General features: G+C 46.2%; 2 protein-coding genes across 4 annotated transcripts; both read left to right on the forward strand.

Annotated features, from left to right (window-relative positions):
* Positions 1–3,312: 3,312 nt before the first annotated feature.
* On the forward strand, positions 3,313–6,758 carry LOC308158270 (E3 ubiquitin/ISG15 ligase TRIM25-like; the record flags this gene model as incomplete). Its single annotated transcript, XM_080531864.1, has 6 exons — positions 3,313–3,897; positions 4,637–4,732; positions 5,020–5,253; positions 5,543–5,702; positions 6,014–6,073; positions 6,229–6,758. 6 exons carry the CDS (start codon positions 3,313–3,315, stop codon positions 6,756–6,758), a joined length of 1,665 nt encoding a protein of 554 aa, XP_080387990.1.
* Positions 6,759–14,828: 8,070 nt separating this feature from the next.
* On the forward strand, positions 14,829–22,213 carry cars2 (cysteinyl-tRNA synthetase 2, mitochondrial). Of its 3 annotated transcripts, XM_080530662.1 has the most exons (15): positions 14,829–15,242; positions 15,342–15,392; positions 15,480–15,597; positions 15,796–15,867; positions 16,026–16,131; positions 16,412–16,492; positions 16,633–16,762; positions 16,955–17,088; positions 17,223–17,290; positions 17,591–17,657; positions 17,762–17,900; positions 18,243–18,366; positions 18,667–18,765; positions 20,134–20,352; positions 21,194–22,213. In XM_080530662.1, exons 1-15 carry the CDS (start codon positions 15,007–15,009, stop codon positions 21,260–21,262), a joined length of 1,713 nt encoding a protein of 570 aa, XP_080386788.1. In that variant the 5' UTR covers positions 14,829–15,006; the 3' UTR covers positions 21,263–22,213. The 3 variants fall into 3 exon arrangements, with proteins under 3 accessions (XP_080386788.1, XP_080386789.1, XP_080386790.1); XM_080530663.1 differs by lacking the exons at positions 20,134–20,352; positions 21,194–22,213 and adding an exon at positions 19,133–20,082; XM_080530664.1 differs by lacking the exons at positions 20,134–20,352; positions 21,194–22,213 and adding an exon at positions 19,149–19,213.
* The last annotated feature ends 1,668 nt before the right edge of the window (positions 22,214–23,881 follow it).

Here is a 23,881-nt window from a genome sequence, read left to right on the forward strand (position 1 = left end):
CAACCTGGTAGGGTAAGTTAGGTAGGAAGTCTGGGTCGGGAACGGCGCAGACGCTGGCCATCCTCTGTGGCATGTTCCGGTTGGTTCTGAGAGCCTGGCGCTCCTCCTTGCGCTGGGCCAGGGCCACGTACAGGGGCTTGGTGGCCACGATGCGGCCGTTCATCTCGGTCACGGCCTTGGTGGCCGCCTCGGGGGAGGAGAAGCACACGAAGCCGAATCCCTTGCTGCGTCCTTCCTCCGTCATCATCACCTTCGCGCTGGTGATGGTTCCGAAGCGGGAGAACTCTTTGTGCAGTTGGTCGTCGTCCAAGCGGTCGTGCAAGTTCTTCACGTACAGGTTGACACCCTGCTGGTAGAGAGAGAGCATGTTTAGTGACATGTTTTTATACCTCAAATACATCAGCAATGTTTACCGAGACTATCAGCTTCTTTTTCTTATACACATAATAATGTTAGGTGTAGCTATCTCACCCAGTGACTAACACTGACAGATATTGACAGCTGTCAATCTAGAGGGGGAGTGGTTGTGTTACCGCCCATTAGCTGGCTGTGTGAAGGTGTGAAAAACAACCAACTCTTTAAACAGCTTTTTCTCTGGATTGTGATTGTATGACACATCATTCGAAAGCGTACAATCTGTAGTTTAAGCACATGTTTAAAAAAAAAACAGAAAAATGACTTTGCCTACTAGTTGCTTTGACTACTTTTCACCAGCAGCTGTCACATTTTTTCCTTCATAAACACACACCTGGTATGTGGTCCTGTGGCCCTGGTTCAGTTGCTCAAACTGGCTCTTCAGGACAGCCTGGCGCTCTCCTCTCTTCTGGGCCCGGCCCACGTAGACCCGCCTCCCGTTTATCTCCTGGCCGTTCATCTCCTCGACGGCCCTCTTGGCGTTCTCGTGCCTCTCGAAGTTGACGAATCCAAAACCCACGGATCTACCAGCGCCATCAGTCATGACCCGGACGCTCAGGGCCGGTCTGAATCTCTCAAACCTCTCCTTCAGGCGTCGGTCGTCCATATCCTCCCCAAAGTTCTTGACGTACACGTTAGTGAACTCTCGCTCTTTGCGAGACTTCCAGTGTCCGACAAACACTTTTTGGTCGTTCAACAACGTGCCATCGAGTCTCTTGATAGCTCTCTCTGCGGCCTCCTGGGTGTTATACTGGACGAAGCCGAAGCGTTTAGAGAAGCCGTTCTCGTCAGACGCTACCTTGCAGGAAAGGATGTCCCCGAACTCGGAGAGCGTGTCGTAGAGGTCCTTGCTGTCGAAAGCCTTCGCTAAATTCTTGATGAAGATGTTGCCGACTCCACTGTTCCTTCTAGAGGGGTCACGCTGACACCACATGATGCGCATGGGTCTCCCGTTGACGTTGTCGAAGTTCATGGTGTCCAAGGCGCGCTCGGCGTCAGCTCGCTGTTGGAAGTTGACGAAAGCGTACCCGAGAGACCGGCGTGTCCTCATGTCCCTGCACACTCTTATAGAGGTGATCGGTCCAGAAGGGCTGAATTTCTCACATAGCATTCCTTCAGTGGTGTCCATGTGGAGATCTCCTACATACAAGGAGGCCGTCGCTTGAATAGGCGCACTAGGATTCATTGTCTGGTGACTTTCGGATAGCGAGAGTTGGAGAAAAACTGTGAGAAGAACGAATAACTAATCTATCTATCTAGCTCTTCACAGAGGAATGGCAGGTAAATGAACGGCATGTGTACTGCAGCTGGATTCTAGAACCCCAGCTGCATGTTCTACATTGTTATGTCATCACATGGTGACATCCTTAATGAATGGATGTGATGTGGGGAATGTTTTAGAAGAATTCTAACTTTGGTCATTGTTACATCAGTTGGTTCATATATTAGTTTTGATTCCAACTATTATGTTGGACATCTGTCGTGGCAGAAGCCTTTTCTGATACTTAAATGTTGTTTATAGTTTATGCTCTAGAAAATGTATGTTGATTAATGCTTCCCATGTGAAATCTCCATGCTATGATAGTGTTCCCATGGTCAATGTCTCCCTGTCAGTCCACATGTAAATGTTCCTTCTGTACTGATCACAGGTTATGAATGTGTTTCTGTACTGATCACAGGTTATGAATGTGTTTCTATACTGATCACAGGTTATGAATGTGTTTCTGTACTGATCACAGGTTATGAATGTGTTTCTGTGGCTACGGGGTAAGTGGTGCATAGACGACCACAGGTTTGTTTACGGCACTGGAGAGGTGTACTAGTCCTCTACCGTTCCTGTAGGATGAAAACTAATTGGACTGATTGATTTATTGATACATTTGATTGATTTCAGAATTCCAATGTCATGATCGGCCACTGAATTATCACATGTTATAGACAACATAAACTATGAAAGCAAATGTTTAGTTGTGTGTAATAGAATTTGCAATGGCTGTTGTTAGTAAGCTGTTGAACACTTCATGGCTGTATAAAACCCAGTTCTACACCAGCAGAGAAATGGTTGTTGTAACCCTCAAATGTAACCTCACACATTCAAACGACTGTTTTTACTTGAATTTGAATGATTGTAGAATGCCTCTGCGTTTTGAATCTTTTTTTCTAATGTCAAAAACGTTTCTGCCCAAATAAAAAAGATTTCTATCTTTATGATCAGTGTGGTTTATTCCTTAAGTTTCATTAGTTTAGTGCGACCATGTGTGGAATGGATGTTGCATAATTTGTCCATCACCATTGTAGGTCAAAGTGCAACGGAGTCTCTTCCTGACGATGTGAATGGAAGCTGGACCACTGCATTTATTTAGGAGCGACTACGGAGACATGCTGAACCTGAAAACCATTAATCTTAGCCCTGACTTAACCGAACCGTAACCATTTTTTTCCCAAATCGGAAATCCAACTTCGGTTGCAGACCCAGCCTGCAGTACAGACTAGAGTACAGAGAGGCATCCCTGAGCTGCGCTGACGAACTGCTCCCTGCTCTACTCTGTAGTAAGCTATGAGGTAGCTGTATAACTGCGCCATCTAGTGGCTACAGATGGTAATTTAACTCCATCTCACTTTAACACAATCTTTGAGGAAGTACATAGTTGTATCCAGTGGGGATCATTAGGGGAACCCTGGTGGCTGCAGAGGGAAGTTGAATGAGTATTTCAATACGTCAACTAGAACATGAACACTTCTTGGTCTCTGTCCAACACCACTCCCTCTACACAGCTATTGGGCCACAGAACCAGGAAGTGTTCCCGCCCACAAAGCACTAAATATTTCTAGAGAAACGAAACTTATCACTGATACTCTGTCCTGACGCTGTTCTGTCTAGAAGTGTTTGCAGCAAAAATGGCAGAGGGCATGGACTCCTTCAGTTGTCCGATCTGTCTGGATCTACTGAAGAATCCGGTAACTATTCCCTGTGGACACAGCTACTGTATGGGCTGTATTAAGGGCTGCTGGGATCAGGATGATCAGAAGGGGGTCTACAGTTGCCCCATGTGCAAGGAAAGCTTTATTCCAAGGCCTGTTCTGAGGAAAAACACGATGTTGGCTGAATTAGTTGAGAAACTGAAGAAGACAGGACTCCAAGCTGCTCCTCCTGCTCCTCCTGCTCACTGTGATGCTGGACCTGGAGATGTGGAGTGTGATTTCTGTACTGGGAGAAAGCAGAAAGCCCTCATGGCCTGTCTGGTGTGTCTAGCCTCATACTGTGAGACTCACCTCCAACCTCACTATGAATCTCCTGTCTTTAAGAAGCACAAGCTGGTCAAAGCCTCCACACAACTGCAGGAGAAGATCTGCTCTCGTCATGACAAACTGCTGGAGGTGTTCTGCCGCACTGATCAGCAGTGTATCTGTTATCTGTGTACATTGGATGAACACAAAGGCCATGATACAGTCTCAGCTGCAGCTGAATTTACTGAGAAACAGGTAAGAACCTCATGTGAAACGACTGAACCAGAGCTACTCGTTTGATAAAGGTAGAACTGACTGTGTCTTCCCACCTGCAGCTGTCTATGAATGAATGATTGACAGAAAGAAGAGAAACTTCATGTTAGAAACGAAAAAGAGGAGAGAATGTGATTTTAGAAGCTCCTAATGGCTGTAGAAAAGTTATATTTATACAGTTGTGAACACACACTCTAAGATAGAAAATCCACCACTATTTACATTAAAAAAAAAAACTTTATTGGGCTGACATGGAGCTGAAAGTACATGTCTGTGTCTCTGACACTAAAGTGAGTTAATGATTGAAATAATCATTTGACCAGGAATTTATGATCAGATAATTTTACTGTAATCTCTAAGGATATACAGTATATGGCCCAATATTTTACCTAGTTTAGCAGATTATAACAGTCATCTGAAATGTATAAAGTCCTGCAAAAAAAAGTGAAGTAAAACATTGCCTTAATGTACAGTACATGTATTCCATGTGAGCTACAAATTCCATGATAGTATTAAGTCATTAAATAATAATAATTATGAGTGTTAATCACAAAAGTAAAATGATTGTTATGTTTTTCTTAGGCATATTATTGGTGATGTGCACCGATGCCGAAAGTCAGTATCGATATCAGTTTAATCTTTCTCATATGAATATATATATATACTGTATATATGATATCATATAATATAATCTGGCATTTATCTCACTATTTGTCCACAGAGGCAGCTGGGGATGAGTCTGCAGAAGGTCCAGCAGAGAGTCCAGGAGAGAGAGAAGGAGCTGAAGGAGATCCAACAGGCTGTGGAGTCTCTCACAGTGAGTATTGACCAGAGGAGACACACCATTACTGCTCTCATCCAGTCAGCCATTCTCCACTTATTATTATTATTTTTATTTAACTTTTATTTATGCAATCCCTCTGTGTGTGTCTGTGTGTGTCTGTGTCTGTGTCTGTGTCTGTGTCTGTGTCTGTGTGTGTGTGTGTGTGTGTGTGTGTGTGTGTGTGTGTGTGTGTGTGTGTGTGTGTGTGTGGTGTGTGTGTGGTGTGTGTGTGTGTGTGTGTGTGTGTGTGTGTGTGTGTGTGTGTGTGTGTGTCCTAACAGCGCTCTGCACAGGCAGCAGTGGAGGACAGTGAGAGGATCTTTACTGAGCTGATCCTCTCCATTGAGAGAAGGCGTTCTGAGGTGAAGCAGCTGATCAGAGCCCAGCAGAAGGCAGCAGTGAGCCAGGCTGAAGGACTCCTGGAGCGACTGGAACAGGAGATCACTGAGCTGAGGAGGAGAGACACTGAGCTGGGGCAGCTTTCACACACAGAGGACCACATCCATTTCCTCCAGGTAACTACACTGACCCTCCATCTGGAATACTGAAAGGACCTTACTGTTGTGTTCAGTTATTCAGTTATTCTCTCTCTCTCTCTCTCTCTCTCTCTCTCTCTCTCTCTCTCTCTCTCTCTCTCTCTCTCTCCCTCCCTCCCTCCCACCCACCTTCTCTCTCTCTCTCCCTCTCTCTCTCTCTCTCTCTCTCTCTCTCCCTCCCTCCCTCCCACCCACCTTCTCTCTCTCTCTCTCCCTCTCTCTCTCTCTCTCTCTCTCTCTCTCTCTCTCTCTCTCTCTCTCTCTCCAGAGTTTTGTCTCTCTCTCCAGTCCCAGTGTATCTTCAGACTTACCCAGCATCACCGTCCATCCTCTTCAGTACTTTGGAGATGTGACTGAGGCTGTGTCTAAGCTGAGAGAGAAACTAGAGGACATCCTTAAGGGGGAGTGGCCTAAGATCTCAACTATAGGTGGGCTAAAACTCTGTCTAGTCCCTTTATATAGGCAACTTTAGACCAAGACTTTGTATACAGTAGCCTACAGCAGTGGAGGCTGGTGGAGGTAGAAATTGGAGGATGGGCTCATTGTAATGCATGGAATGTAATGAGTAATGGTAAGCATTTGATACCATTCCTCATTCCGTCCCATGCATTACAATGAGCCAGTCCTCCGATTTCTACCTCCACCAGCCTCCCCTGCAGTACATGTACAGTATGTGTAATATGATATGATGTGAATGTTCTCTTTCTCTCTCTCTCTGAATGTGTTTGTGTGTCTGTAGTTGATGCAGTGGATGTATTACTGCCACCAGAGCCCAAGACCAGAGCCCAGTTCTTACGATGTGAGTCTCTTTCTCCAGAAATCTCCACTGACACTCTCTACAAACCATGAGATAGAACAAGAGAGCTCTAGGAGAGGGAGAGACTCATCAAAGACAGGTTAGATATCTGACTTCCATTATTTCTCTGATTTGGTTTCTGCTCTTCTCTCTCCCAGATTCCTGTCAGCTCACACTGGACCCAAACACAACATACAGATTGCTCTCTCTGTCTGAGGGGAACAGAAAGGTGACAATGATGAGACAAACCCAGTCATATCCTGTTCATCCAGAGAGATTCACTGACTATTGTCAGGTGCTGTGTAGAGAGGGTCTGTCTGGACGCTCTTACTGGGAGGTTGAGAGGAGTGGTAGTCGTGGTACTGCAGCAGTCTCATATAAAGACATCAGCAGGTCAGGTGGTGACAGTAGGTTTGGATACAATAACAAGTCCTGGATGTTAGACTGCCAGATTGGTGTTCATAGTTTCCATCACAATAATGTTCAGACTAAAGTATCAGGCCCTCAGTCTTCCAGAGTAGGAGTGTACCTGGATCACAGGGCAGGTACTCTGTCCTTCTACAGCGTCTCCTCTGACACAATGACCCTCCTCCACAGAGTCCAGACCACATTCACTCAGCCCCTCTATCCTGGGTTTGGGCTCAAATGGTGTTATGAGAACAGTGTTGAGCTGTGTCACCTGGAGTAGAGGTCTTTGTTAGTGTTGTGAAGGCCCACAGTTTAGAGCCAGTTTAGTTTCCCCAAACCAGCCCTATTTTGCCCCAGTTATTTCTTTGTTATTTTCTATACTATTTCTGTACGTTTTATGAAGTGTATGTATTATTCTTGTAATGTTTATGCATATGTTTGATGACGTAGTATATCCGGGGTGTGTCCGTGACCCGGATGCTACGTTCGGTGGTGTATATATAAGAGACGGAAGGGCGGAGTCAGGCAGTGTGTGTGGTGAGCATCAGAACGAGAGAGACCAAATGAGAGAGAGAGTAACGCGAAGTCAATGCAAGATGGCGGATTCAGTACGACGCACACCGTGCAGAAGCTGAGGACGCCAGGAAAGCGATTATTGAGTGTACCACTGTAGCCCGTTTAGTTGTGTTCCCGTTGGACCGCCTTGCCAGCAGCCGGCTGTTCAACGTTGGACCAAGCGAGACGCCAGCTGGACATAATCGTCGCCTCCACGAGCGGACTGCGACCAAACACTGACTCCAGCGGAGCTTCGACGCGGACCACCGGACTTGGGCCCTTCACCTCGTGGTGGACCACGAAGACGGCCCTTTCCCTCCGCGTTGCTACGTCACCCCCCCTTTCGTCGGCTAACTTCATCGACGCACATGCCATCCAACCAGGCCTCAACGCGCACCACAGCCCTGGACTAGAAGCCTGTTCAGGCCCGAGACTGTCAGTGAGTGATTGAGTGCGTGTGTGGCCGGCTGGGAGGGAGGGTATATATATTTTGGGAGATATAGACATATACCATTTGTGTAATAAATGTGTTGTTCATATGTAATACTGTGTGTTAGTGGTTTGTAGTTCCAATGCTAATGCTAATTGTATGCTAATGCTAAGTACAAGGCTAATGCTAATGCTAGTTGTTTGAAGGCTAATGCTAATGCTAGTTCCCATGCTAATGCTAACGATATTAACTGCTAGTCTAACGGTTTGCTGGCGCCCCCTGCCTGTATCCTCCTACACTGCCTATTTAGCTCCATTAGTTAGATAACCAGCCCCTTCCTAAATTATACAGTCCTTTTCAGCTACTCCCTGGTTACAATTTGGTCCTTCGAGCCGGATCGGTAGTGTAGTGATAGCATGGCTGAGCGCAGCCAACCAGACCAGACAGTTACCCCCCCTTCTCCGCCCCCTGAGCCAGAGCCACGACCACAGAGAGTCCCGCGGTTGCCTCCGAGGTTACAGGAGTATGAGCTTGAGCTCGAAAGCTCACTGAGTGGTAGCGAGGAGCGCACTCCACGGGATACAGTGGTCGGAGAGGCCGAGGTGTCCGCCGGCGCGCGGGTGGCTAGCACTGAGACAGCCCTCAAAGAGCACCAGCCTGAGGATGAGATGGCAGAACCGCAGGGTTTTGCCGTGGAAACGGAAGAACAGGAAGGAGAGGCCCGGTCCGACAGCGCCTGCGGGCGGAAGAGGGAGGGCCTCAGCCTTAACGATCTGCCTCCCAGTACGGCGCGCTCGAGACCTAGCTCCTGCCGCTCAGTGGCTTCCTACCGGTCCAGGGCTTCCGTGGGCAGTTCTGCCTCTGGGGCGGATAGCCTGCACTCCAGAGGGAGTAGTGCCGCGCTGTCCGAATGTATGCGCCAACAGGCCGAGATGGCGTTAGAGCGGGAGCGCCAACAGGCCGAGACGGCGTTAGAGCGGGAACGACTCCAGTTCGAGCGTGAACGCCTCCAGCGCCAGGAGGCGCTAGAACGCGAACGCCTCCAGATGAACGGAGCGGAACGCGCGGCGGAGAGACAGCGCCAGGAGGCGCTAGAACGTGAACGCTTCCAGATGGAGCGTGAACGCCTCCAGCGCCAGGAGGCGCTAGAACGTGAACGCCTCCAGATGGACGGAGCGGAACGCGCGGCGGAGAGACAGATGGAGGGGGCGGAACGCGCGGCGGAGAGGCAGATGGCGAGAGAGCAACTGCACGCAGAGAAGATGGAGGAAATGATGCAGACCATGCGCGACGTGTGCATCAGCAGAACTCCGTCGGCCCGTAGCTCCAGAGCATCATCCGCACGGCCCTCTCGAGTGCCATCTCCTGAACCCCCCGCCGATGGCTCCATGACCCCCGCCATGACTGTCCAACTGCAGGCCCAGCTGACCACCTGGAAGGAAGAGGACCAGGGACCCGACCGCTACGCGGCCCAGAGGGAGCCAGCGTCGCTGCCCGGGAGGGGAGCCATCCCCCAAGAGCGTAGCACACCCCTAGGTCCTCCAGTGCACCAAAATGCATGCAGGCCGGACACCCAGACCGTCACTCCAGCACCGATGATCCACTACAGGATGTTCCCCCAGGTGGAGGGACCCAAGTTCCCCTTCTTCAAGGACGAGGACAGGAGCCAGTATGTGGAGCTACGCATCTGCCTAGACACGCTCTTGGACAACTCCTGCTCAGAGTCCTACAAATATGCGATTCTCCTTCAGCATGTGAGGAACCCCAGAGCCCACAACATGGTACTGGCCCATGCCTCCGCACCGACACCTTACACCAGAGCGCTCGCTGACTTGGATGCCCGCTACGGTCGTCCCTGGAACCACGCCCTTGCTGAACTGCAAGCCCTCGAACAGCAGGCCCCCATCAAGGATGACCGGGCGCTGGATGACTTCGCGCTCCGCGTGCACACCTTGGTTGGAATGCTGAAGACGCAGGGCCCAGCTGGCGCCAGCGAGATCAACAGCACCTCCAACGTAGAGCGGCTGCTCCGCAAGATCCCACGCTTCCGGCAGGAGAGGTTCCGGCGACAGCAGCGCGTTCGTAACCCCGGGAAGTTGGGTCTGAGCATGGCTGCCTTCGCGGAGTTCCTACTGGAGGAAGTGCATGACACCAACGTAGACGCCATGGGTTACGCTGAGCCGAAGAAGGAGAGGGAGAAGGGAGACCGCTGGGACCGGCCGAGCTCGAACAGAGGACGCCCAGTAGGAGTGCTGCACACGGAGGAGGAGCCTCGGAGAGAGAGGAAAGCCCGACCCGAGGGAAAGGATTCCTCTCAACCCCCTCAAAAGGGACGGAGAGGTCCACCGCCATGTCCGTACTGCCCCAGCGAGCACTGGTTCAATGAGTGCAGTGACTTCAACAACCTGAGTACCGAGGCCAAGCAGAGGTGGCTCGAGGAGCACAAGAGGTGCTGGAACTGTGGGCGCGACCATCTGGCGAAGAACTGCACCTTGAGGAGGAAGTGCAACCGCTGTGAGGAGGTCCACCTCAACATCCTACACGAGGTCTCCCTCGCCAGGTCCACGGAGGGCAACAGAAGCCCTAGGTCCGGTCGCGCACCGGAAGAGGAAACCCCTGTCTACTACCTAGACTCGCCACAGAGCAGCGGCTCCAAGGTCCTACTGAAGGTGGTGAAGGTCCGACTTCACCACAACAACGCTGTGTACGACACGTACGCCGTTCTAGACGACCGGTCGGAACGGACCATCCTTCTCCAGGGGCCAGTGCGCCAGTTGGGGCTCCAAGGGACTGCGGAGAAGCTGACTCTGCGCACGATACGTCGCGACCTTAGAGAGGTCACCGGGGCGAGAATCAACTTCTCTATCTCCCCGGCGGGGCGGCCGTCGGACAGATATCGGCTTCGGAATGTCTTCACCGCAGACCAGCTAGCGCTCTCCCGCTACGACTACCCCCTGGAGAGGTTACGCGCAAGATATCCCCACCTACGGCGAGTAGACCTACATCCGATAGAAGGAGCGGAGCCAACCCTTCTCATCGGCTCGGACAACGCTGAACTGATCGTGTCGCTCCGTCCTCCGCTGAGAGGACCACGAGGCTGCCCGATGGCTGTTAAGACTGCGCTTGGGTGGGCCCTCCAAGGCGCTACCGAGGGGAGAGAGAGAGACGGGAGAGCTACGTCATCCCTCCATGTCCGAACCGAAGAAGCAACCCAACCAACCGGACCGCCTGGAGTGGAATCTATTGCTGCCAGTGCACCTGGAACAGTTAGTACCACAAATGGTTCACCACAGGATGACCAACCGAAGAAGAAGTCTCTGTGGACAGAGCATAAGTCTCTGGATGGGAAGCCTTACTACTACAACTCCCAGACTAAGGAGTCCCGGTGGTGGCGCTACCGTGCCATGGCGGCAACAGCTGTTGCCGAGGAACACCTGCAGGTGGCCATGCACCCTCACGTGGCCGAGGTCAGCATTGACGCACCCGTCAACTCCGTCGAGTACACGTCAGCCATGAAAGTCTCAGCCAGTATTGTAGACGCCTCCAAGGAGGAAAGGCCGGAGTTGGCGAAGAAAACGTACAAGTGGAACCCAAAAGAGGAGGCCAAGCAGGCCTTCAAAGAGCTTCTGGAGGAGGATGGTGGTTCATCCGACGCGTCATGGGAGCAAACCATGAGAATGATCATCAACGACCCACGCTACAGCGCCCTGCCCAAGCTGAGTGAGAAGAAGCAAGCGTTTAAGGCCTACAAGGCTAAGAAGGAGAAGGAACAAGCCAAGCAGCTCAGGAAGAGGAACTGGGAGGCGCTGAAGAGCATTCTGGACAACATGGCCAACGTCACCTACCGCACCACCTGGTCCGAGGCCCAGCAGTACCTGCTGGACGACCCCACCTTCGATGAGTACGAGGAGCTGCAGAACATGGACAAGGAAGACGCTCTGATCTGCTTCGAGGAGCACATCCGCGCCCTGGAGAAGGAGGAGAAGCAGAAGACTCTGCTGAGGGAGAGAGACAAGATGTCCGAAGGTGCCGTGGTACTGGGGATCGACCAGTCCCTTCCACGCGCCGCCTGGCAGACAGGCAGAGTGACCAAGGTCCTATCACCTCATACCTCCCGCTGCTAGAGCAGCCTAGCCAGTGTGCCTTCTTTAGTTAACTGAAACCGAGGGTTTCATGGGGCGGCTGTTGTGAAGGCCCACAGTTTAGAGCCAGTTTAGTTTCCCCAAACCAGCCCTATTTTGCCCCAGTTATTTCTTTGTTATTTTCTATACTATTTCTGTACGTTTTATGAAGTGTATGTATTATTCTTGTAATGTTTATGCATATGTTTGATGACGTAGTATATCCGGGGTGTGTCCGTGACCCGGATGCTACGTTCGGTGGTGTATATATAAGAGACGGAAGGGCGGAGTCAGGCAGTGTGTGTGGTGAGCATCAGAACGAGAGAGACCAAATGAGAGAGAGAGTAACGCGAAGTCAATGCAAGATGGCGGATTCAGTACGACGCACACCGTGCAGAAGCTGAGGACGCCAGGAAAGCGATTATTGAGTGTACCACTGTAGCCCGTTTAGTTGTGTTCCCGTTGGACCGCCTTGCCAGCAGCCGGCTGTTCAACGTTGGACCAAGCGAGACGCCAGCTGGACATAATCGTCGCCTCCACGAGCGGACTGCGACCGAACACTGACTCCAGCGGAGCTTCGACGCGGACCACCGGACTTGGGCCCTTCACCTCGTGGTGGACCACGAAGACGGCCCTTTCCCTCCGCGTTGCTACGTCACCCCCCCTTTCGTCGGCTAACTTCATCGACGCACATGCCATCCAACCAGGCCTCAACACGCACCACAGCCCTGGACTAGAAGCCTGTTCAGGCCCGAGACTGTCAGTGAGTGATTGAGTGCGTGTGTGGCCGGCTGGGAGGGAGGGTATATATATTTTGGGAGATATAGACATATACCATTTGTGTAATAAATGTGTTGTTCATATGTAATACTGTGTGTTAGTGGTTTGTAGTTCCAATGCTAATGCTAATTGTATGCTAATGCTAAGTACAAGGCTAATGCTAATGCTAGTTGTTTGAAGGCTAATGCTAATGCTAGTTCCCATGCTAATGCTAACGATATTAACTGCTAGTCTAACGGTTTGCTGGCGCCCCCTGCCTGTATCCTCCTACACTGCCTATTTAGCTCCATTAGTTAGATAACCAGCCCCTTCCTAAATTATACAGTCCTTTTCAGCTACTCCCTGGTTACAGTTAGAGTGGTGCTTTATCATAACCTATTATTCTGTAGAAACATCTTTCTCTGTGATTTAGTCTTCAGAGTTGTATCATTATCATCATCACATATTCAATATAACATACTCTGTTCCAGAAATAATGTATGTTTAGATTGGTGCCTTGGTTCATATATTAGTTTTGATTCCAACTATTATGTTGGACATCTGTCGTGGCAGAAGCCTTTTCTGATACTTAAATGTTGTTTATAGTTTATGCTCTAGAAAATGTATGTTGATTAATGCTTCCCATGTGAAATCTCCATGCTATGATAGTGTTCCCATGGTCAATGTCTCCCTGTCAGTCCACATGTAAATGTTCCTTCTGTGCTGATCACAGGTTATGAATGTGTTTCTGTGGTGATCACAGGTTATGAATGTGTTTCTGTACTGATCACAGGTTATGAATGTGTTTCTGGACAGATCACAGGTTATGAATGTGTTTCTATACTGATCACAGGTTATGAATGTGTTTCTATACTGATCACAGGTTATGAATGTGTTTCTATACTGATCACAGGTTATGAATGTGTTTCTGTACTGATCACAGGTTATGACTGTGTTTCTGTGGCTACGGGGTAAGTGGTGCATAGTCATACTCATAGATGACCACAGGTTTGTTTCCAGCATTGGAGAGGTGTACTATCCTAGTCCTCTACCGTTCCTGTAGGATGAAAACTAATTGGACTGATTGATTTATTGATACATTTGATTGATTTCAGAATTCCAATGTCACGATCGGCCACTGAATTATCACATGTTATAGACAACATAAACTATGAAAGCAAATGTTTAGTTGTGTGTAATAGAAGGTGCAATTGCTGTTGTTAGTAAGCTGTTGAACACTTGGCTGTATAAAACCCAGTTCTACACCAGCAGAGAAATGGTTGTTGTAACCCTCAAATGTAACCTCACACATTCAAACGACTGTTTTTACTTGAATTTGAATGATTGTAGAATGCCTCTGCATTTTAAATCTTTTTTTGTACTGTCAAAAACTTTTCTGCCCAAATAAAAAAGATTTCTATCTTTATGATCAGTGTGGTTTATTCCTTAAGTTTCATTAGTTTAGTGCGACCATGTGTGGAATGGATGTTGCATAATATGTCCATCACCATTGTAGGACAAAGTGCAACGGAATCTCTTCCTGACGATGTGAATGGAAGCTGGACCACTGCATTTATTTAGGAGCGACTACGGAGACACGCGGAGCCTGAAAACCATTAATATTAGCCCTGACCTTAACCGAACCGTTGTAAGTACCGGATTTTCCGACCCTGTAGGTTTTTCCGACCCTACCAGACAGCATAACAAACGAAATACTGCCACCTAGTGGACGGCGGTATACCCTTCACTTATTATGAATTTAGTAGGCAGTACTCAACGAGTATGCTAGTATGCAGTATGCTAGTATACAATTCCGAACACAGCCAATGTTGTATTCACATAGAATAGTTTGTCTGTTCCCTGAACAATATTAAGTGGCAGATTCCGACAATACGACTTCCGGTTTCATTTTTTGCAACTTCCAAATAAAAGCGCGAGGTATGATGTTTTTTTTTTAAATAAGGAAATATGACGTAACATAAAGTGATGGCTTTTTTTTTTTTTTTTACTACGGTCATACAGGCAAAATAAGAACACAAAAAAGAGAACAACAAAGAATTCAAATATAAGGTAAAAATTGTCATTTTAAACGGCATTTTAAAATGCTTTAACAGGCTTAACGGGGTCGCTTTTATTTTGAAGAAATCCTCATTTCCATACACCCGAGGTAGGCGTGTTCCCGGAAGACAGATCTCATCTTGACCTACTGTGATGTTGGGACGAGTAGAACACGTGTTAACAGGTGTAGGTACAGGATTTTCCCACCCTACCAGAATTTCCCACTTTTCCGGTTCCGGTCATAGGTTCTGCCCTTTCCGGCCATAGGTAGCGCTATGATTCGCTATGATTCGCGATGCCAACGATGACAACGAAGACCCGTTAGTAGATCTGAAACTGTGTGTTGTGTGTATGCCCGTTTGTAACACTGCAGGCATTTGACATTCTAAACACACATGTGCGGGTAATAATGAAACGTTGTGTCATTTCGGAGGCAGCACTGGAGGCTCTGACAAGGAAAGGGACACGAATGATCTCTTGCTAGTCAACATTAGCTAACCTAGCTAGCTTGCCTCCTTGTTGCATCTGTTATTATATATATAGAGGACTTTATGCATGGCAGTACGTTGTTAAAGTATTCCTTATCATCTTAGTTGAAGATAACTATGAGGCTCTGCATGACAGCTTGCCTGACCCTGCTAAAGAGAAGGAAAGGTTACTCTGGTGTGTCCAAAGTCAGCCACCTGTCAGGAGACAGATCCAGATCCACAGCAGCCTCCTGTGCAGGAGAAAGAAAGAGATGGACCAAACCCTCAGGATACGACACGGGTGTGAAGACCTACAACAGTCTCACCAAACAGAAAGAACCACTGATATTGGCTCAGGAAGGAATTGCTACTTGGTATGGAAAGTAAATAAAGCGGGTCTACTTTGGACTTTGAAATGCTGACATTCCTGATTATAACCAGCCTGCTAACTAAGCTGTGGTGTTCCCCTGCAGGTACAGCTGTGGACCCACCGTCTATGACCATGCTCACCTGGGACATGCATGGTAACTCATATTTCTAAATGTTGTTGTTTTTAATAATACCAACATTATCACCAGTTTATAGTCCTCCTTGTCCTTTCTTTCTTGTAGCTCCTATGTCAGATTTGACATCTTGCAGAGGATTTTATCCAGGGTCTTCGGAATCAATGTCATCCATGTCATGGTCATCACTGATGTCGATGATAAAATCATAAGAAGAAGTTTGGAGGTAGAACATTAATTTAAACCTTAATTAACCATGATCTTTTCCATCTTTATCTCAAAATGTTCCACTTGATCTTCTTAAGAACAGACATTTTAAATGGTGTTGTATATGGATGTATTCATGAATTCCATACATTATTGGCAATTGATAATATAGATGAGTTAGTCTGATGTTTTATTGTTGTTGTTGTTTTTTTTACAGAAAAACATGTCCCCAACAGTGCTTGCCAGAATGTATGAGGAGGAATTCAAAAATGATATGTTGGCCTTGAAGGTGTGTCTGTGAGTTGTTTTGTCTGTTGCAGATACCCTGGGTGAAATATTTGAGCTCAGTATATGGTCATCTGTACTGTACCACCATCTGTGTACTTAATTTACCAACCAGAATAAGTTACTGTTGTGTGTGCTTATTTTCTCCTTACTTTTATCAAGGTGCTTCCTCCTGCGGTGCACTTGAGGGTCACTGAAAATATACCGCAAATTGTTGCTTTCATCGAGCGCATCATCAAAAATGGACACGCCTATGCCACACAACAGGGTAATTGATCCCTCTTCTCTACCCATTTTCCCCTGATGTATACACTTGTGCACTCCCCCCCACATCGATTTAAAAGCATAGGACTGGTGTAAACATGATTGAGAAAATGTCTCCCACTCTGTTCATTCCGTGTTGGGAATGCACAAGGACACACTTCAGGGGAAAAGGGCGATGCGTCATGGCTTTATACCAACATCACTCCTGACTAATTGACTTTACTTAGTACTCTTTCAACCCAAGATGCTGACTTACTTTTTGTAAAAAATACTTTTTGCTGCAGGGGATGTGTATTTTGACATCAGTTCCATTGGAGACCGTTACGGCAAGCTTATAGGTGCGGGTGATGCATCCGGTGATCCTGGTAAGTCGTTTATATACATTTTATTGTCCCATTGGCGGCACTATGGATTGCTCTGGAGACCCAGGCCTGGCCATGATTTAGTAATCTACTGTTTTTCACGGGGGTAGGAATGAAGCTCACAGATATGCTATTTCTTGTAGTGGATACTGCGAAACGGGACACCAGAGATTTTGCTCTATGGAAGAGTTCCAAACCACAGGAACCCAGCTGGGAGTCTCCATGGGGCGATGGGAGACCTGGCTGGCACATCGAATGCTCCACCGTCGCCAGGTCAGCGCTCTAGTGATTCTGTCAGCCCAGTCTGCCTCTCAACTCTAGGCAGTCTACTGCATAGAGAACAGTATCATTCTACATCTATGGTCTACTGTATGAATCTCCTGTTCCTATGGTGTCTTGTCTTTCACCACAGTCATGATAATGACAGTTGGATTGGAACATTGGAGTTTTCTTTTTTTGCTTCAGCTCAGTGTTTGGGAGTCAGCTGGATATTCACTCTGGGGGCATTGATCTGGCCTTCCCTCACCACGAGAATGAGATCGCCCAGTGTGAGGCCTATCATCAATGTGGCCAATGGGGCAACTACTTCCTACACTCAGGTAGGACCCCAATGTCTGTTGACATCATGATATTTCCTTATGAGCATTCTCAGTGGGTCAACAGTTTGATTTGAGGAATGACAATGAAAGACATTTGTGTTTGAATACTTACTATTATTTGTTTTCTTTTGCAGGGCATTTACATTTGAAAGGAAGTGCAGAAAAAATGTCTAAATCCTTAAAGAACTATATTACTATACAGGTAAAGTTCTGATCTCTGAAGTCTTTTAAATCAACATACACGTATACAACATGGCAGAGAGCCCCCTCCAAAAAACATACTCTTTTAGACAGTACGTACAACAGGTCACAAGAATTGAAAGCTAGGAGTGTAAACTATGCCTCCCTTGAACATGTGATGATGTTTTTGAACATATGATGATGTTTTTTAATACCTGTGAACCCGCTATCCTGTCATCTGACAGACAGCTGCGACGTTGACTTAGTGTGTACTGTCTGAACTAACACTATGTTCCATTCACTTTATTTTCTCTTCTCGCAGGAATTCCTGAAATCATACTCTGCCAATGAATTCAGAATGTTCTGTCTTTTCGCCAAATACAGATCAGGTGTATACTCTTATGTGTTTTTCTGCATTTATCGCAACTGGTTTTCTTTTAACAAGTAGTGACACTAAACTCTGTGTATTTCTTTTTTTAAAACACATTTTAAGCGATCGACTACAGTGACTCCAGCATGAATGTAGCCCGGAGCTCCCTAGCAACCATTGCTGCCTTTACCCATGATGCCCAGGCCTATATGAGGGGGCAGCTGCAGTGCCAGGCAGTACAGGAGGGGGTGCTATGGGAGAGGTAGGGCCACAACCCACCATACCCGATGCAGTTTGTTGTTGCAGTCGTTACAATCCTTGTTTGACTCAAGGGCAGGATTACTGCTGATAATGAATCATCAGGATTAGTCGCATGCACTCACTTCTGATTAGTGAGACTCAGTGCACTTTGTTGATACTGACCATGGTTTTATATGGATTATGGATTTGCTTGCATGTTTGTATAACCTTACGTATTCCTGTGACCTGTCATTTTGTCAGCTTGACATTTGTCATGTGGTACAGTTTGTTTTGATACCTTCTCCTTTCCTTCAGGTAGAAGCAGACTGATCCATTCATTTCCCTGTCTGTTTGTGTTTCACAGGTTGGCTGAAACCAAAGCAACTGTCGGTAGAGCGCTGGCAGATGACTTTGATACACCAAGAGCTGTCAGTGCCATCATGAGCCTCATTTCCCATGGCAACCGCCATCTTCAGCCCATCACCAAGGTAACCTTTTTCAAATGGGGAACCATACCACTTTTGGGGATAATGTCTTAATAGGAGAACAGAAGCATGACTGGCACAGAAAGGATTTAGCATGTCACTTGTTGATACAGATTGCATTAGCTAGCTTGTTACAGAATTGTATTGTGCCTCCATGAAGGTTTCAATTATGTATGCAGTGTTTGAAATGGTTTGAATAGACCTGTCAGTGTCATCATCTGTAGCTGTCTGTTTGGTTTTCTGTGCATCTTATTCTTTAGGTGATATTTTAGTGCATTTTTTCCCTGTTTGTTGTCCTATCAGCCTGACGGATCATCCAGGAGCCCAGCGGTGTTCGGGGCTGTCCTCTCCTATATCAGGGAAGTGTTTGAGGTCCTCGGGGTCGACCTGCTGGACAGAAAGGTCAGAGGTTACAAGTCATAATAACATAATACAAAGAATCCCCTCACTCAAATGCTCAGCACATACTCTTTTTTTTTTTTGAAATTTTCTTTTTATTGTCAATGGTCATTGGTTACAACAATCGTCATTACATTCAACATATCACAATCAACTCAGTTCCTATGACCAAAGTCTTTTTTTCTTTTTTATATTAAGTAAAGTAAAGACAAGACAAAACGAAAACAAAAACAAACAAAGAAAAAAGAAAAACAATAGCGAGTGAACTTTGGGAGCTTTCATCTTACATATGATAGATTAGAATAGAAAATGATTCAAGAAAATAAACACAATTACATCACCCTCTCATGTTCTTTTAACAATTCAACAGAAATCTGACCTTACAGGTTTAACATATCCAGTCCATTTCGTCCAGATCCGATAGAATTTTTCTACCTGAATTCTAAGGGAGTATGATATCTTTTCCATTACATATATATCATGAATTATATCTATCCATTCGTCCACTGTGGGTACGTCTGGCTTTAACCATTTTCTTGTGATAGCCTTTTTACTTGCTACCAGAAGTATCAATATCAATTTTCTGTCGTTATTGTCCCAATTTTCGAATGAGATGTTTCCCAGGTATAAGGTGTCACATTTGAAGGGGATGTTAATTTAAAAAATAGCTTCCAGATTATTGTGTATCTCCCGCCAAAATGGGACTAGATTTGGGCATTCCCAGAATACATGGTAGTGATTGGCTTCATTCAGTCCACAGGATCTCCAACACGCTACACCCGTCCCCTGATGTCGTTTTTGTAGGGGGGTGATAAAAAACCTTGTAAGGTTTTTCCAACTAAATTCTCGCCACGTATTTGAGCATGTCGTTTCCCATTGTAGTTTACATAATCTGTCCCAATCCTCCCCAGAAATAGTAAAATTACCCTCTTTCTCCCATTTCTCTTTAATATATATTGTATTGACTGTTTTGAGATTGATCTGGCGGAAGCCATTGTATAGTCTAGATAGCACATACTCTTTTTAAAACAACATTGATGGCGGTGGTAGAGGTTAGAGAGGCCGGCTAGCAATCGGAAGGTCGCTGGTTCGATCCCCGCCTCAGGAGGGAGCTGCATGTGCCCTTGAGCAAGGCACTTAAACCCTAATTGCTCCAACAATTGATTGCATGGCAAAAATAAATAAATGGAAATGCAATACATACAGATTGCAAAGCATGCCTGGTATATATTCACAGTTTAGTGTTAATTCTCACAGCTTACTCTTACAAGTTTTAGTAGTTGTATTGCGTTAGACACCGGTGACACAAGGGCCCCATTATGTGTGCACATTATCAGTCATTAACTTGTTATGTTTCTCCCATAACCTCAGGAAACCCATACAGTAGATTCTTCGGGAAATTTCGAGAACGTGGTCGAGCAGTTGGCTCGGTTCCGTGCCGAGGTGCGGGCTTTCGCCTTATCTGCCGAGGACCCGCCCCCAGGAGACCACGCCCCCTCCAGGCCTCGGCCACGACCAGACAGGGAGCCCCTCCTCAGGGCCTGCGACACCTTGAGGAAAGACCTTGCACCTTTGGGGGTGCACATCAAGGTGCCTGCGTGTGATTGTGTGTGTGTGTGTGTGTGTGTGTGTGTGTGTGTGTGTGTGTGTGTGTGTGTGTGTGTGTGTGTGTGTGTGCACTGAATGTTCTCTTTCACTACCTAAGTTTTGAATTATACAAAGACAAGATGATGAAGAAAACATTGAACCTGATTTACAGTTCACACATGTAAACAGAGTTTGCCGTTATCCGAAGTACACTTATCAGTAGTTGTTCAAATGTCACCCCCTTTCGAAAGATAGACAATAGAATGTAACCTCCTAAAAAAAAGATGTAGAGAAAACCAAACAACCTGACTGCTGTAGATATTTGGACACATACTGCCATCATGTGTCTCAATAAAGACTCTGCAATAATGAGCCTTGTAGAGTTGTAACATCATTTGCAAGGTATTTAGAGTACTCATGAAGGCCTGGTTGCAGGGTTCCCACGGGTCCTTGAAAGTTTGTGAATTTGAGAAAAAGAAATCAAGGTCTTAAAAGTTTTTGAAAATAGACATGGGTCATTGAAAGTTCTTGAATTCCCCCCGCTCTCTCTCTCTCTCTCTCTCTCTCTCTCTCTCTCTCTCTCTCTCTCTCTCTCTCTCTCTCTCTCTCTCTCTCTCTCTCTCTCTCTCTCTCTCTCTCAAAAAAAAGAAGAAAATATTAAAAAAAAAATTACTTAGCTCGTCAACTAGTTCTGTCTCAAACTATGCTGTGTTGGGTCCTTGAATTTGAGGGAATTGAGTCTTGAAAGACCTTGAAAGGTGCTTGAATTTGATGTTTCAGAAGGTGTGAGGACCCCGTGGTTGGCTTTTCCTGATCCTGATCAAATTGTATTTTCTGGTTTCAGGACAGAGGTGCTAACTCCACGTGGCAGATCTCTCAGAGGAGGCTCGTGGATCAGGACAAGGACGAGTAGAATTCCAGACAGGAGGTGCTTTCAGTTGGAGGATTGTAGGTCCCAGTTTGGATGAGGACCACCACAGAGACTCAAAAACAGGGAATTGTGAGTCGGAGCAGTCATGAAGATGCAAAACTTATGACAAATGACTTTTACACATTGGCAGTAGTATCCATGAGTTTGTAATTTGAGCACTACACTATAATATTCATTGTCACTGAATCAAAAAGACTGCATTGATCATCTTGCCATTAGAAATTCATCTTCCTTACTAATTGAGCACTCTCTTCATCTGTCTTTAAAAGAACTATGATTCTATGATTACATGATACTAGGATTTGTTTTACCACAGAATATGTTTATTGTGAATATGTTTATTGAAACAACACTTGTGTTGTACTAGTGTCCTCCTGCAGTTGTAGGCTGCTACCACCAGGGGGTGTAATACTCAAAGTATTGTTGAGAGGGGAAGTGGTGGCCTGGTGGATAGTGAGTTGGACTGCTGGTCAGAAGGTCTTGAGTTCAAATCCCACCTGGGAACACCACCACTAGTGTGCCCTTGAGTAAGGCACTTAAATTACTCCAGGGAGACTGTCCCTGTAATCTCTAATTGTAAGTTGCTTTGGATAAAAGCGTCTGATAAAATGAAAAAACTGAGAGGGCCCTGCATGTTATTACTTTATTTCTTGAGTTTCACAGTAGCAGTGCTGGGAACTGGGGTGCATTCAAAGAAAACTCATCATAACATGTGTCTTTTCAATACACGAGTGCTACTCTATCACTGGAGAATGCTGTTCAAAAAATGCTAATCCTGTGTTTAATTGATAATTGCTTACCCACCATTTGGTATCTTTCAACAGGGTTTGGGTTGAACAGCTCTCTGGCTGGTTAAGGGGAATTGGATTGGGTTGGACAGTGAGGCTGAGACTATCCAACAGGTTACTCTGATTGCCTCTCTGGGCATTTGACTGCAGGAATTTGAGCACAATTCGCCAAGACACACACAGACGGACACACACACACACACACACACGCACAGACGGACACACACACACAGAGGAAAGTCAGTAATGGAGAGTGACAGGTAGACCAGACTAAGGCATGCTAGGAGAACGGTATTTAATAAAAGCTAATTTAAAAGGCAATCCCCACAAGACACTTTGAATGGTCATTAGTTGAATAGGCTTGGCGGGCTAAGGCTATTAGTCCACTGAGCACAAAGAAGAATCCAGCCATTCAATGTTGCTCTTCCATGAAGAGGAGGAGCAACGTACTGTCGTCTGTCACAAAGGTTGGCCATTGATCCCATTGATGGAGGACCAATACATTGTAATATTATGTTATGTTATGTATGAGACACAAGCAGAGACATATTTGAACAAACGTTACCTGGCATGCCAGATCACGGTTCTTAGCTTAGGTAATAGCTTATCATCCAATCTAGGGAATCCCACCTCTTTTAGCCTCGGCCCCACCATGAAAAATAACAAAGACAAAGAAAATAAAACTATACAGAAATATTATGAGTGCCAGAAATATATATTTTTTACATGACCATATTATTTGAGTGTGTTAGACTAGAGAACCTTAGATCTAGATGTATTTAACTGAATATAGGCTCTGTTTTAGGGGGTTAAGGAGGGGGGTCCCCCTCCCTTGGATCCACCACTAGTCAGGATGGTGCCAGTGAATCTGATCTTCATTTGATATCAGTCTGCATAATACTGATTGAGAGCCATAATTCAGATGGAGGTTAGGGTTAGTTATGGAGTTCTGTTAAGACAATTACAGACTGGGACAATGTGCAACAGTGGGACCTGATAAGGGTCCTCAGACTGATTCTACTGAATGTTAATGCTTCACAGTTGTTAAATGCAGCACTGAGAGGTTTACATTAGGTCAGAATGGTATGATATGGTTCCAAGTGGACTTTTGGACACGTGTTAATTCGGGGTTAGGTTAAGCTCGACCACAACATGTGTTTTCAGCATTATCCACCTCTTATCTGACACAATAGCAAAACATACTGTAAACACCATATCATATTAAAGGGCTTAACTAACACTGCTTCTCACTCGTTGTAGGCTATGACGCACATTTTAGGTGACGAAATATTAGTTTTTTCTTATTTGGTGTATACAGATTTCTACAATTGGAGAATTTAAGAATCACTTACAACAATGATGAATGAAAATGTTAAACAATAACTGTTGTTCATGTTGTATAATTTTTGGCAAAGCCATCATAGGGAGTCACTGGAGATGGGCAAAAGAGCTGCAGGAGGATCAGGTTGCTGACCCCTGGGTGGTTTCTGTAGTGAGAAGCAGTGTTAGTTAAGCCCTTTAATATGATATGGTGTTGACAGTATGTTTTGCTATTGTGTCAGATAAGAGGTGGATAATGCTGAAAACACATGTTGTGGTCGAGCTTAACCTAACCCCGAATTAACACTTGAGCAAAACAGGAAAATGGCCAAACGTCACAGGGATGACAAACAATGTTATAAACAATAACAGCGGAGAACAACGCTGATTAAACATCAGCAGGGATTGTATTTAATCTGCTGCGATGTTGTGAAGCTGTAGGCCTATGTATGTGTGAGGTGGTGGAAGGGGGGGCTTGGGTGTCCATAACCCT

The sequence above is a fragment of the Nansenia antarctica genome (assembly GCF_963989245.1).
Source record: "Nansenia antarctica genome assembly, chromosome: 5".
Lineage (NCBI taxonomy): Eukaryota > Metazoa > Chordata > Actinopteri > Argentiniformes > Microstomatidae > Nansenia > Nansenia antarctica.